Genomic DNA, 15,313 nt, shown 5'->3' on the forward strand with positions numbered 1-15,313 from the left:
ATCGTCCTGTCTTCTGTGTACAGTGTCCTATCTTCTGTGTACAGTACATGATTGTCCTGTCTTCTGTGTACAGTGCGGGCGGCCCTTGGCTCATCACAGACATGAGAAGAGGAGAGACCATCTTTGACATTGATCCACACTTACAAGTAAGACTTTGCTTGTTTTCTACGTATGCTTTTGTGTGATGCTATTACTGACATGCAGGCGGTCCCTGGCTTTGCAACTGTGTTTTAACCCATTTAGGCCTGACGTCGAAAAAAAAAAAAAAAGTCTTCAAAATCCTTAAATTTTTCTGAAAAACCTTATGTTTCTGTATCAGTGGTGCTCAATATTTCATGTCAAGGACCCCAAATCTGACCCCAAATCCGCCCCCCCATCTGAAAATATGTTGTTCCAGGGACCCCCCCCAGAAGCAAAGATTTGAGTTAAAAATGTTCACTCTGTAATAATATATATTCAAAGATTTGAGGCACATTTTCACGATTTTTCAAAAATAGCAGACCTACAAGTTGTAGATCTGCTATTTTTCAATAGCTAAAGCATGAAAAAGGAATAGCTAAAGTATAACATAATGCTTTAAAACACCAAAAGGGGTTCCCGCCCCAAAAATGGGTTAATTCTATGCATTGTGGTATTGTCGTCAACAAATTTGACTTGGTGTATTTTTCAGAGCAGGTTGACTGTAGAATCTACACAGTCCACCTGCTCTGAACAATACACCAAAACAAAAGGGAGGCTGACATGACATCTACGAATACATCTACAGTGTAGATGTATTCGTAGATGTTTAGTTTAGTTTATTTAGGATCCCCATTAGCTGTTACACCTGGCAACAGCTATTCTTCCTGGGGTCCTCACAGAATAATATACATACAAAAATTGAAATAAGAACAACATTACAGACATCACAAAATAAATACATTAAAGCATAACAACCATGCAACAACCGTGCATTTACTCTAGATTACATTAAAATAAACAGAATTACAATTTACCATATATATAAAAAGTCCTTTAGTCTTTTCTTAAAATGCCTTTTACCCTTAATTTCTGTAATGCATACTGGTAGAGAGTTCCAGAAAGTCATTGCCCTGTACATGACTGTATTCTTCATTGCTTCAGTTCTTGGCTTAGGCACTGTAAATCATGTCATGTCGGCCTCCTTTTTTAGCGTTTCGTTTGGTTTTCTTCGGAGTGCTAGTGTTGATGTTTGCGTCTGTGTGTGTTGCTCCTCCAAGCAGGAGAGAGTGGACCTGGGCATCGAGAGTCTAAGGGCTAGTCTAATGTTTGCGTCTGTGTGTTGCTCCTCCAAGCAGGAGAGGGTGGACCTGGGCATCTAGAGTCTAAGGGCTAGTCTAATGTTTGCGTCTGTGTGTTGCTCTTCCAAGCAGGAGAGGGTGGACCTGGGCATCGAGAGTCTAAGGGCTAGTCTAATGTTTGCGTCTGTGTGTTGCTCCTCCAAGCAGGAGAGAGTGGACCTGGGCATCGAGAGTCTAAGGGCTAGTCTAATGTTTGCGTCTGTGTGTTGCTCTTCCAAGCAGGAGAGGGTGGACCTGGGCATCTAGAGTCTAAGGGCTAGTCTAATGTTTGCGTCTGTGTGTTGCTCCTCCAAGCAGGAGAGAGTGGACCTGGGCATCGAGAGTCTAAGGGCTAGTCTAATGTTTGCGTCTGTGTGTGTTGCTCCTCCAAGCAGGAGAGAGTGGACCTGGGCATCTAGAGTCTAAGGGCTAGTCTAATGTTTGCGTCTGTGTGTTGCTCCTCCAAGCAGGAGAGGGTGGACCTGGGCATCTAGAGTCTAAGGGCTAGTCTAATGTTTGCGTCTGTGTGTTGCTCCTCCAAGCAGGAGAGGGTGGACCTGGGCATCTAGAGTCTAAGGGCTAGTCTAATGTTTGCGTCTGTGTGTTGCTCCTCCAAGCAGGAGAGGGTGGACCTGGGCATCGAGAGTCTAAGGGCTAGTCTAATGTTTGCGTCTGTGTGTTGCTCCTCCAAGCAGGAGAGGGTGGACCTGGGCATCTAGAGTCTAAGGGCTAGTCTAATGTTTGCGTCTGTGTGTGTTGCTCCTCCAAGCAGGAGAGGGTGGACCTGGGCATCTAGAGTCTAAGGGCTAGTCTAATGTTTGCGTCTGTGTGTGTTGCTCCTCCAAGCAGGAGAGGGTGGACCTGGGCATTGAGAGTCTAAGGGCTAGTCTAATGTTTGCGTCTGTGTGTTGCTCCTCCAAGCAGGAGAGGGTGGACCTGGGCATCGAGAGTCTAAGGGCTAGTCTAATGTTTGCGTCTGTGTGTTGCTCCTCCAAGCAGGAGAGGGTGGACCTGGGCATCGAGAGTCTAAGGGCTAGTCTAATGTTTGCGTCTGTGTGTTGCTCCTCCAAGCAGGAGAGAGTGGACCTGGGCATCTAGAGTCTAAGGGCTAGTCTAATGTTTGCGTCTGTGTGTTGCTCCTCCAAGCAGGAGAGGGTGGACCTGGGCATCTAGAGTCTAAGGGCTAGTCTAATGTTTGCGTCTGTGTGTTGCTCCTCCAAGCAGGAGAGGGTGGACCTGGGCATCTAGAGTCTAATAAGGGCTAGTCTAATGTTTGCGTCTGTGTGTTGCTCCTCCAAGCAGGAGAGGGTGGACCTGGGCATCTAGAGTCTAATAAGGGCTAGTCTAATGTTTGCGTCTGTGTGTTGCTCCTCCAAGCAGGAGAGGGTGGACCTGGGCATCGAGAGTCTAAGGGCTAGTCTAATGTTTGCGTCTGTGTGTTGCTCCTCCAAGCAGGAGAGGGTGGACCTGGGCATCTAGAGTCTAAGGGCTAGTCTAATGTTTGCGTCTGTGTGTTGCTCCTCCAAGCAGGAGAGGGTGGACCTGGGCATCTAGAGTCTAAGGGCTAGTCTAATGTTTGCGTCTGTGTGTTGCTCCTCCAAGCAGGAGAGGGTGGACCTGGGCATCTAGAGTCTAAGGGCTAGTCTAATGTTTGCGTCTGTGTGTTGCTCCTCCAAGCAGGAGAGGGTGGACCTGGGCATCGAGAGCGAGGGCTCCAACCTGAGCGGCGTCAGCGCCAAGTGCGTCTGGGACGACCTGAGTCGACCGCCGGAGGACGAGGAGGACAGCCGCTCCATCTGCATCGGGTCACAACCACGGAGGCTGTCGGACAAAGGTACACACAACGCTTTTAACCCATTCTGACCTGAGATCAGATTAATACGATGGTTTCCACTGGACACAACACACTATGGTCTGATTAACCCATTCTGATTCTGAGATCAGATTCTAGAAATGTCAGTCGCTGTTCGATTTTTCAAAAATAGCAGACCTACAAGCTCGTATCGCGCCACTCGGTGGCGCGATATGAGCTTGTAGATCTGCTATTTTTAAATAGCTAAAGCATAACATGATGCTGACACCAAAATGGGTGCCCGGTCAGAATGGGTTAAAATAGCGACCCAGGGTTTTTTTTATTTATTATGAAAATCACCAAAAAATTATAATAATGAATTTATTAGTGAATTAAAAATGCGATCACAAGGGGGGGGGGGGGGCAATAAAGGGTAAAGTAAAGCAAAGTTACTATGTTTACCCAGGGTAACTGGACTAAGCTCAAGAACTTGTTTACAGCCAGGCCCTGCTCATAGAACATTTCATGGTAGGTGGTTCAATGCCTTGTTCAAGGGCACTTCAGCGGTGGTAATTTTAACGTGCCGGTCCGGGGATACGAACTAGCGACCTTCCGGTATCAAGACCGCTCCGCAAACCGTTAGGCCACAGCTGCCTCAAATGCGCATACATATAGTGAATGGCAGATCGAGTGGCAAATGGAGTGGCAAAGTGAGTGACAAAGTTAATTTAATGTTACCTGTCATGATGAGTTGGACGTTAACATAGGTAATGTCATGCTGACCTGTGTGTGTGTGTGTGTGTGTGTGTGTGTGTGTGTGTGTGTGTGTGTGTGTGTGTGTGTGTGTGTGTGTGTGTGTGTGTGTGTGTGTGTGTGTGTGTGTGTGTGTGTGTGTGTGTGTGTGTGTGTGTGTGTGTGTGTGCACCCACCAGACACGGAGCAGATCAGGGAGGCTCTGAGGAAAGGCCTGGAGTTCAACAGTAAGGCAGCGCTGCCACCAATCAGCAGCCAGAGGCACGGCCATGAGAGACCTCAGTGAGTCCACACACACACACACACACACACACACACTGACAACTTAAACCCGACATCCACGTGAAGACGTTTAAAAACAAAATGTCAGTCGTTTTCAGAAAGTTTACTGGACACAATTTTCTCTCGTTTGACATCAATGAAAATGCGCTAGGACGTGTGTGTACACGTCCTTTACGGATTCACCTGAAACGTCTTTGTCTTAATGCCGCCTCACTCACTCAGGCAAACCTCTCCCCCCCACCACCCCCCCCCCCCACCCACACACACACACAAACCATGGTAATATGCCCTCTTCACACACAGTTTATTTTTTCCCCCCGACAGCCTCCTCTTCTCCAACTGAACTCCCATCTTCATTTACTTTTCTCTCACTCTTTCCCCCGTTATCCTGCCGTGTCTCGTTATCCTGCCGTGTCTCGTTAACCTGCCGGTGTCTCGTTATCCTGCCGTGTCTCGTTATCCTGCCGTGTCTCGTTATCCTGCCGTGTCTCGTTATCCTGCCGGTGTCTCGTTATCCTGCCGTGTCTCGTTATCCTGCCGGTGTCTCGTTATCCTGCCGGTGTCTCGTTATCCTGCCGGTGTCTTGTTATCCTGCCGGTGTCTCGTTATCCTGCCGGTGTCTCGTTGTCCTGCCGGTGTCTCGTTGTCCTGCGGGTGTCTCGTTATCCTGCCGGTGTCTCGTTATCCTGCCGGTGTCTCTTTATCCTGCCGGTGTCTCGTTATCCTGCCGGTGTCTCGTTGTCCTGCCGGTGTCTCGTTATCCTGCCGGTGTCTCGTTATCCTGCCGGTGTCTCGTTGTCCTGCCGGTGTCTCGTTGTCCTGCCGGTGTCTCGTTGTCCTGCCGGTGTCTCGTTGTCCTGCCGGTGTCTCGTTATCCTGCCGGTGTCTCGTTGTCCTGCCGGTGTCTCGTTATCCTGCCGGTGTCTCGTTATCCTGCCGGTGTCTCGTTATCCTGCCGGTGTCTCGTTATCCTGCCGGTGTCTCACTCTTTCCCCCGTTATTCTGCCGGTGTCTCAGGAGTCGGAAGGACAGCTTGGAGAGCGAGAGCTCGGCGGCCATCGTTCCCCATGAGTTGGTGCGGACGAGACAACTGGAGAGTGTCCATTTGAAGTTCAACCAGGAGTCGGGCACACTGCTTCCTCTCTGTCTAAGGTACGTCCATTTGAAGTTCAACCAGGAGTCGGGCACACTGCTTCCTCTCTGTCTAAGGTACCACACAACACCATTACCTCTGTCCTTTACTGAGCGCACCTCATTTAACTCTCGAGAGGGTACAAATGGTACCAAATGCACCCATAAGGCTCCACTTCAGGGATTCCGGCAGTGTTTTTGCAAGGCAAGGCAAAGGCAAGGCTTTTTCCTGCAGGAAACACTGCACTTATGTGATGCGAGTGATGTTATGTGAGTTTTGTAGTATTTTTATGTCGGTTTTTTCCCCCTAAAACTAACACCCCCCCCCCCCCCCCAAAGCAATTACTTAACTGGTTCCGCACCGGCCCAGAGAAAACGAGATCAATTCACCTTTGACATTTGAGATTTGTTTTATTCCCCATAATCCAGGGGAAAGAAATCAAAAATAAATGCGGTCCATTTAGCATTTTATGCTAACGATCCGTGACGTTTACCTAAATACAGCCAAAATACTCTCATGCACGTGCGGTCTTTATGTGCATTATGGATCATAACATGCTCAAAATGCGATATTCAGGGCTTGATTAGATATTAATTTGACTTAGATGTGACAAAAACAGTTATTCCTCCATCGGATCACCTCTCCAGCTGACCTTTCAAATAGCTAGTGGATGTTGTTTAGTGTTTGAACCGGAACTGATCGGTCGGCCATTTTAGTAGTTTTTTTCAAAAGGCGCTAGCGGCCACTACAGCACTGGGGCTGAAACAGTTAACCAGGTGAGACATGACAGGAGTCAGGTTGGACTCGAGAGGATCATGTGGTCGGTGGACTCGACTGTCTATTCAAACCCATTTGAAATATAAACTGGTCTATTCAGAACATGAACTGTACAATGTACACGCCCCGACTGTACTGATATGGAGGAAGAACTGTACATGCCCCGACTGTACTGATATGGAGGAAGAACTGTACATGCCCCGACTGTACTGATATGGAGGAAGAACTGTACATGCCCCGACTGTACTGATATGGAGGAAGAACTGTACATGCCCCGACTGTACTGATATGGAGGAAGAACTGTACATGCCCCGACGGTACTGATATGGAGGAAGAACTGTACATGCCCCGACGGTACTGATATGGAGGAAGAACTGTACATGCCCCGACTGTACTGATATGGAGGAAGAACTGTACATGCCCCGACTGTACTGATATGGAGGAAGAACAACACGTCGCAAGCTTGCAGATTGGCTATTTTTTCAGCATTCAACCAACCAAGTGTAAAATCGTCCATCAAGGCCCGCCAAAAATTAAAAAAAATGTCGACGAAACCTGTAGATTTAATCAACTAAAATCTTATGATATTTAGTGAACTAAAACTAAAACTTTTCAGATGCGTAAAATATGACTAAAACCAAATGAAATTTAATCAAAAGACTGACTGAAACCAAATAAAAATATACTGTCAAAATTAACACTGACACTTATAGGTGAATATTGATATAGCACTTAGTGGTGTAACACTTCTCTCTCTCCAGGGCAGAGAGAGAGAGATGAGGATGAACCCTTTTTATATAATCCACTGCCAGTGTGGGAAAGAACAGGGCCACAGTCAGCTTACAGAGGGGCCTTTGTGTGAGAGAGAGAGAGAGAGAGACAGAGAGAGAGAGAGGATAGACAAACAGGGGAAAGATGCAGAGACAGAGAGATGTTCAGTGCAAACACATTGAACTGGCCTGCATTTGCGATATCTACTTGGTGTGTGTGAGATTGATACGACCTTTAACAAAAGACCAGAAGAAAGTATTTTGTGCTCATTAAGCCTATAATTTATTATGTGGCTCATAGTTCAGGCTGATGTACAAGCTCACAACACGTTACATCGGCTATTTTCAATACGCAACACCTGTGTGCAATATTAATTCTGAGTAAATGCCCATTTATACATGGTATAAAATAGGCGTTAGTTTCCCCCTAGGGATGTCATGGACTAAAGGAATTCTTTGTCGGTTGCTAGTCATAGGAATTTGTTGACTAAACACTTGGCAAATGAACAAATCTGTCAAATAGTTTTTGCTGCATGTGTGACTCAGGAAGAGACCGGCCATTTCAGGTTGGCACTGGTGAGGTTGACGACCGTTCTCTGAACTAAACATTCTGGTGTTGATTTCACAATGACTACTGGCTATTGAAAGTTATAGTTTACAACGGCGGTGACCACGCTTTTTTGACCTTCAAAATGACCAGCTCAACAAGATCTACCCACTGAAAAAAATATCATTGCTGAAAAAGGTTTAAATATGTACCCGAGGGAACTTTGGAATAGCGGCGCTGACGTTACATATCCCATTCTGACCTGAGATCAGATTCATACGAGGTTTCCACTGGACACACACTGGTCTGATTAACCCGTTCTGACCTGAGATCAGATTCTAGAAATGTCAGTCGTTCTTCGATTTTTCAAAAAATAGCAGACCTACAAGCTCGTACGAGCTTGTAGATCTGCTATTTTTCAATAGCTAAAGCATAACATGATGCTAACACCAAAATGGGTTCCCGTTCAGAATGGGTTAATTTCAGTGGAAGTTGCTCAGTGGCGTTTTGAAGCACCCCGGGAAGACTTCCGGAAGTATAATCACAACTCAATGGCTCGAGCGAGTGGACGTTTAGCCTAGCCTAGCCTAGCCCCGGACCTCTTACGCACGTGACATCATGAACGCCCGTCCACTTCCATTAAGGTGCTGCGATTCCACATTTGGCCAGTAGGTGGTGGCTTCTTCAACGTTGCATAGCCGGCCGTGGTGGCACGGCCAGGGGGGGGAACGTACTGTACTGTACGTCGGACATCACTAACCGTACCCCAGACCCTAAACCTCTTGTCTTAACCCATTCTGACCTGAGATCAGATTCTAAAAAATGTCTTCTACATCCTGACAGTTTTCTGAAAAAGCTATGACTTTTATTTTCCCCACAGGGGTCGGTTGCTCCACGGAAGACATTTCACCTACAAAAGTATCAATGGAGACACGGCCATTACGTTTGTGTCCACAGGGGTGGAAGGAGCCTTCGCTACAGAGGAGCATCCTTACGCTGCCCATGGACCCTGGCTGCAGGTACACACACACACACACACACACACACGCACACACACACACACACAGAGGAGCATCCTTACGCTGCCCATGGACCCTGGATGCAGGTACACACACACACACACACACACACACACACACACACACAGGAGCATCCTTACGCTGCCCATGGACCCTGGCTGCAGGTACACACACACACACACACACACACACACACACACACACAGAGGAGCATCCTTACGCTGCCCATGGACCCTGGCTTCAGGTACACACACACACACACTCGCGCACACACACACACACACACACACACACGCACAGGAGCATCCTTACACTGCCCACGGACCCTGGCTTCAGACACGCACGCACACACTGCACACACTCACTCACTCACTCACTCACACACACACACACACACACACACACACACACACACACACACACACACACCACACACACTCTATTCATCCGACTGACTTGTCTCCTTTCCATCTTTAGATCTTGCTGACCGAGGAGTTTGTAGATCAAATGCTTGGAGATATACAGGAGCTGAACACTTGTGAAGAAGTAGGTGAAATGGAGACTGGGGATTATCTGTGGTCCATTTTGGTTTCATTATGTGTTTGGGCCTCTGGCTTAACACATTTTGGGCCCTTTTGGTGTTTTAAAAGCATTATGTTATACTTTAGCTATTGAAAAATAGCAGACCTACAAGCTCAGCGGGGCGCAGAGTGCCGCGCTACGAGCTTGTAGGTCTGCTATTTTTTGAAAAATTGTGAAAATGTAGCGCAAATCTTTGAATATATATTCTTTCAGAGCCAACGTTTTTATCTCAAATCTTTGCTTCTAGGGGGGGGGGGGGGGTCCCTGGAACAACATATGTTCAGATGGGGGTCGGCAGCCAATTACATATATTTTTGGGGGTCCTTGACATGAAATATTGAGCACCACTGATTTAGAAACATGAGGTATTTCAGAAAACTGTCATTTTTAAAACTTTACCTTGGATTTCCTTTTCTCCTTTTTGCAGACGATATTACCAAAGGAGTACAGTTGGCCAGACAAGAAACTGAAGATCTCCGTCCTACCGGACTCCGTGTTCGACAACATTCTGCAGTGAGACGGGGACCACACACACACACACACTCACACACACACACACACACACACACACACACACACACTCACACTCACACTCACACTCACACACTAGGGCTGAGCGATATGGGGAAAAAAATCCAATATCATAATATTGTTGACCAAATACCTCTATAGATATTCTGATGATAATATCGTATTGTGACAATATATATATATATTTCTTTTTTTAAATAAAAGAAAAGTTCAAATCATTGGCACATGCATTGTGAGCTTGTTTTGAAAATGTCGAGCTTGAAGATTGGCTATTTTCACTCTAATGATTTTTGGAAATTTTCGATGTATAAAATGAGGCTTATGTGATTAACACAAGGAGGAGAAAAAAAAGTATGCTATATCTTATTGATAATTATGTTAGTCTCATATCACAATATCCATATAATATTGATATATTGCCCAGCCCTAACAAACACACACAGTCCTATGTATTGTATACTTGTGCTCTCTAGGACTTGGAACACGTGTACTGTACTGTACACAGGGGGTCATATGTTAGTCCAACGTACAGTACCAATAGTCCCACATACGTGGCCGGTTAACTTTCTCTCTGCCAACGGTACCTACTGGTGCTATCTACGCCTATGTTCGTAGACAACCGTATACTCCATATATGAAAGCGCCGACCATTTGTTTACCTTTTTAGCATTGCCCCCGGCTAGTATGGAGGAGAGCCCCCGTCCGTCCCCGACGGCTATGGGACTTTTAACTCCAGCTCCGTTGAGCGCCGTATCGCCAAAGGTTCGAGAGCTGTCCATGGGTGGGCCGCCGCGACTCCGACGATCGTAAATCATTTGTGAGTTTGTATATCGCATCGCTGAGTAAACGTAACTGATTGTATTGCTAGCTAAGGGCTATGAGCTAATGCGAGTGGTTGATGTGCTCCTCACTAAGGCCCCCACCTTCCTGAATAACCCGGAAGGGAAACGAGCTCCGTAGAGCTAGAGCAGACGGGCGGCATTCCCTAAGTGTGCGCATGCTAACACTAGATGGCGCTAAAGGAGTGTTAAGACTCAAACGTGGCTCCGGGCGTGCGGTTAAGGTTAGGGTTTGGATGTCGGACTATTGCGTGTCGGACTGTTAAGACGTTGGGCCAAAGATATGCACCTGTGCATGCACACACACACACACACACACACACACACACACACTAGACTTGGAAGGACACATAGGACTTCCAGTTGCCTGTTTGCTGTGGTCAGCCTTCATCCATGAACCTTGAGCCGACAGCCAGAGACTCTCTCACCCGTCGTCGGATGCAACAGTGTCGTGTTGGACTAACATCGTTTTCTCAACGATGCCATCGTAGAGCCTTCATTTGAAGACTGTAGAGACTGGGAAATAGATCGACATTATTTTTGATGTGGCGATATGTCACTAGATATGTCTGGGAATTTCATATTAATATCATAATATTGTGTAACATGAGGACAACAACATGTATATTATTATCGTCACAATATCGACATCGAGGTATTTGGTCCAAAATATTGTATATCACACCCCAGCCCTAATCCAATATAGATCATTGATCATTTGACGACTTGAAGGCCTTCGCGGCCTGGCCCTGACTGGTTGGTTTCTTTCTCATGTCGCGCTGGTTTTCCGAGGGGTGGAGGACGCATTGGGACATGTGTGTATGCCTCGAACCTGCCCGTCCAGATGGTTTCATCTGGTGGAGTCGTCGTCATCATGGCTAACGTGCCGTTTGCAAGAGAGGGAGCGACACTGTACACTGTAACGACGTTAACGTTTGGAGGTTGGAGATTCGTAAGAAAGACAAAATGAGGTTCCAGTTCTGTTCAAGCAGCTGCATGGAATCCAGCGATGTGTTACTGACTGTTTTTGTTTACCAGTGGTCTTTTCAAATGTTTTTCTTTTGTCTTTTTCTTTTCATTGTATTTTGTCTTCAAATGCTGGACATTTTTTTTCATTTCTCCTTATGATTTGTGGTCATACCAAAGTTACGTCTGGTTGTCAGTATGCAGTGGAAACGCTGGGGTCTGTACTGTCTGTACTGGTTGGCAGTATGCAGTGGAAACGCTGGGGTCTCGTCGGTGCCACATTCGTGACGTTTATCCACTTTCAACCTGGCTAAGTACTTTTGTCCGGGGTGGAAGATAAAATAATAAAATGGCAGACAGAGTGGGTAGGCCACAGAAGGTCTGTGCAATAGCATGCACAGGTCATGAAGCAGACAGTGGTTGGGACCAACAGGGGGCATGTCTTCCCATTGACCATATGCACACTGCGGTCATCTTTCCAGCAAGATGGTAACTAGCTTAAATTTCCCATTGACAGCCCTTACATCCAATCGGAAGTCTCAAGGGCCTTTCAAACGGGAAGCGAGGAACGCAGGCGTTGTTGCCTGGATCAACGACAGGTCTCCGCAACAGCCCTGCCAATCGGGCTCAGCCCTGTTGGCGCGGTAGGTTGCTCGTTGGTCTGGCGGGTGGAATGCCCGGGTTCAATCCCTGCTTCCCCGTAATGTTACAATCTGGCGTAGTCGGCAGGACGTGGAGCGTGATATCCTCGCGTGAGGGACGTCGTGTGTGACGGTCCGCGGTGTGAAGTACGAGGACGTGCTTCAAAGACGGGGGGGGGGGGGGGGGCTGATTGTAGCCCCCAGCCAAGACCCAGCCCACAACAGCCCTGCCAATCGGCTCAGCCCTGTTGGCGCGGTAGGTTGCGCGTTGATCTGGCGAGTGGGAGGCCCGGCTTCAATCCCCGCTTCTGCGTAATGCTACATGTGCATATGGTCAATTGGCATCGACCTCTTTGACAGCATTGGAAATAGACTATTTTGGCCATGTAATTCTAGGCCGAAAAAGTCTACAAGCTCTCACCAAGCCATGTTATGTTTATTATATATAGATAGATAGATGTGTGTTTTAATTATTTTGCCTGTAATTACATGTCTCAAGTTAGCTCCTGAACTTTTCATTTGTGACCCACTTCTGTCTGCTCTAACCATTCAAGCCACATTAATCGGAGTTATTTTCTCACACAATGTCCGATATTACAATCGCATTTTATCCTCTGGTGCAGCCAGATACAAACTACATGTCATCATGTATTGTGTTTTTTTATTGTGTTATGTTTGTCATTTTCATGACTTCTGTTTTAAGGCCGTCATGAAATGACCTTGATTACGTGCCAGATGACTGGAGGAGGCCTTAATCAATGGTGTCCCTGTTTTGGGCATGTAGGTGAAGATGTTCAATCTATATATTTTTTTATTTTGACAAAAGTAGCCGATCAACAAGCTTACAATGCGTCACCTTCGCAACGTGTTTCTGAGCTTGTAGATCTGCTATTTTTATCTACGTTTGATAATTTTTTAAGCCGGAAGTGGTTAACCCATTTCGAGCGGGAACCCCTTTTGGTGGTTACACACATTATGTTATAATTTAGCTATTGGAAAATAGCAGATCTACAAGCTCATATGAACTTGTAGGTCTGCTATTTTGAAAAATCGTTAAAATGTGCCTCAAATCTTTCAGAAACTTGTCATGAGTTAGAAAACTTTTTTTTTTTAATTTCGACATCAGGCCTGAATGGGTTAAGCCCACTTTATACTCGCAAGTGTTGCTTGCCCAAAAATAATCTGAACTATTTGATTAAATCTGTTATTTTCGTTGTGCGTCGCTGTCGCACGACTAAGTATTAATTAATCTATAGTACCGTGGCGATAGTCAATACCACATACTCCAACACTGCTTGATTAGTGTGTGACTGTGTGACTGTGTGTGTGTGTGTGTGTGTGCGTGTGTGTACCTTGCAATGGTTTCTATAAATAAGAACGCATTTGTCTGTACTGTATTTCTCTGCCAATAGTACTCTAATGAAGCGTGTTGAAGTAAAAAAAAAAAAAAAAAAGAATATCCTCAGTGCCTTGAATTGAATAGGACCATGTTTGTAATTCTATAGACTGCATCCACTGCCTGTAGCTACTGGTGTCTAAATATATCATTCCGTGCTTATGAAACAGAATAAGAGGGGAACTCTTTTTCATCGCTCTCTCAAACCACACGTGTTGGCATTTTGTTTCGTTTTTCAGAGTCGTAATGTAAAAACCTTATTTTTTTTGGGGGGGGGGGGGGGGGGGGGAGATTCAGTTTGAAATGTTTTGTAATATGATTTCACATACCTGCCCGTTGCTCTGTAATCCCAAGTGCATTAAAAGAGTACGATATTTACACAACCACGCTCCAGAGATGGATTCATTTGGTGGTTATTTTTAACTTCCTTTTTTTTATCCCAGGATTTTGTAACCCATTTTTCACCCCGGTGTCAATTATCTAATGTGATCCTGGGCTCTGCACACCCTCCACCAACATGGGGAGAGCAACGGACTTGAACTCATGCTTCCTTCATGCCCGAGTGTCCAAGTTGCTCCTTTACACCTGACAGGGGGGAGTTTCCCTGATCGGACGTAGCGCGTGGAAGGAACACGTTATTCCAACCAGTTCCTTTCCCCTCCATCAGGCGCCCCGGCTGGCCAGGGGGAGGCAGTTTAGAGACCAGGATTACTGCATGTTTTTTGTGAGGGTACCTACCCTAGGAGGGGACACGGGGAGAACATGTGAGGGTACCTACCCTAGGAGGGGACACGGGTAGAACAGGCAAACTGATAATGCGGAGGAGGAAACACGCCGCCAGCACCCACAGCCACAGCGTCCCGAGCGGGGATCGAGCCCAGGACCTTCTAGCTGTGATATACAATACAAAGACTTGTTAACTGTGACAGTGGACGACCCAATAAAGCATATTACACTTGTTTACAAGAGGGTCCACCTTGTTCAATTCATCAAAAACATTCAGAGACGGTACAAATAGACACTTTCTATATAGCCAAAGAACAGAACAGGAATTCTATGATTCTGCCCTTCTGGTCCATAGCCCTAATGCTTCTATGATTCTGCCTTGGAAGCATTAGGGCTATGGACCCACAGAGCTAATAAAGGAGAGGTGCTGCTCTGGTCATGGTCATCCTCTCATGTGGTGTCACTCTGTGGTCATTGAACAGTCTCTCCGGTAGAGTTTGCTCTGCCCCCTCTCCTCTCCTCTCCCTATATAGTCCGTCCAGAGCCATAGAGTAAGAAAGAGTTACGCAAACGGCGTTCACTTTTCATGGGGCCAGACCATAGACTGTGGGCCAGACCAATGGCGGCTCTCCTACACAGACTTCTATTGAGAATGGGGGACAAGTCCTGGACCCTGAACCTGACGTATAGGGAGAGATGCATTGGACTCGGGCAACAGCCCAGCTGTAATATAATGATCCTTAAATGATCCTACGAGCTTGTAGGTCTGCTATTTTTGAAAAATCGAAGAACGACTGACATTTTTTAGAATCTGATCTCAGGTCAGAATGGGTTAATCAGACCAGTGTGTGTCCAGTGGAAACCTCGTATGAATCTGATCTCAGGTCAGAATGGGTTAAAACAGTTGGCATGGTTGGCAGTGGCACTGCCTAAAATTGCTCTTATATTTGCGGCCGCCCTCGTTTGAAAACTGCATTTCAATTTTCCAACTCCAGCTTGTCCCACTTTTCAGGCTGCATGAACAGCCCTCGGTTTAAATTCTGCCCCCTCAATGTCGCATCTCTTCTAATAGATGGCTCTATGTATGTATAGTCTGTCGTAGAGCGGTGTCGCTCGGCCCAGCCAACCAGTGGCGTGCACAGACATTTAGAGGGGCAGGTGCTCAAGGTAAAATAAGGGCACCTTGTGCAGCGCATTTTGGGGCGGGAACCCATTTTGGAGCTTTAACTATTGAAAAATAGCAGACCTACAAGCTCATAGCG

The 15,313-nt window shown here is 46.5% G+C and overlaps 1 protein-coding gene across 3 annotated transcripts in view; it reads left to right on the forward strand.

Moving 5' to 3' along the window:
* LOC310865384 (suppressor of fused homolog) overlaps positions 1-15,313 on the forward strand; it is a 79,991-nt gene that overhangs the window by 23,366 nt on the left and 41,312 nt on the right. Inside the window, exons 6-12 of one of the 3 annotated variants that reach the window (XM_083774481.1) lie at positions 74-146; positions 2,976-3,132; positions 4,023-4,125; positions 5,143-5,277; positions 8,232-8,370; positions 8,848-8,916; positions 9,380-9,465. In XM_083774481.1, coding sequence (XP_083630607.1) covers positions 74-146; positions 2,976-3,132; positions 4,023-4,125; positions 5,143-5,277; positions 8,232-8,370; positions 8,848-8,916; positions 9,380-9,465 — 762 coding nt within the window. Of the gene's footprint in view, positions 1-73; positions 147-2,975; positions 3,133-4,022; positions 4,126-5,142; positions 5,278-8,231; positions 8,371-8,504; positions 8,535-8,847; positions 8,917-9,379; positions 9,466-15,313 lie in introns of those variants that run through there. The other 2 variants (XM_083774482.1, XM_083774480.1) reach the window with 2 other exon arrangements.

Source organism: Protomyctophum parallelum, assembly GCF_964188405.1.
Source record: "Protomyctophum parallelum genome assembly, chromosome: 10".
NCBI classification, from domain to species: Eukaryota; Metazoa; Chordata; class Actinopteri; order Myctophiformes; family Myctophidae; genus Protomyctophum; species Protomyctophum parallelum.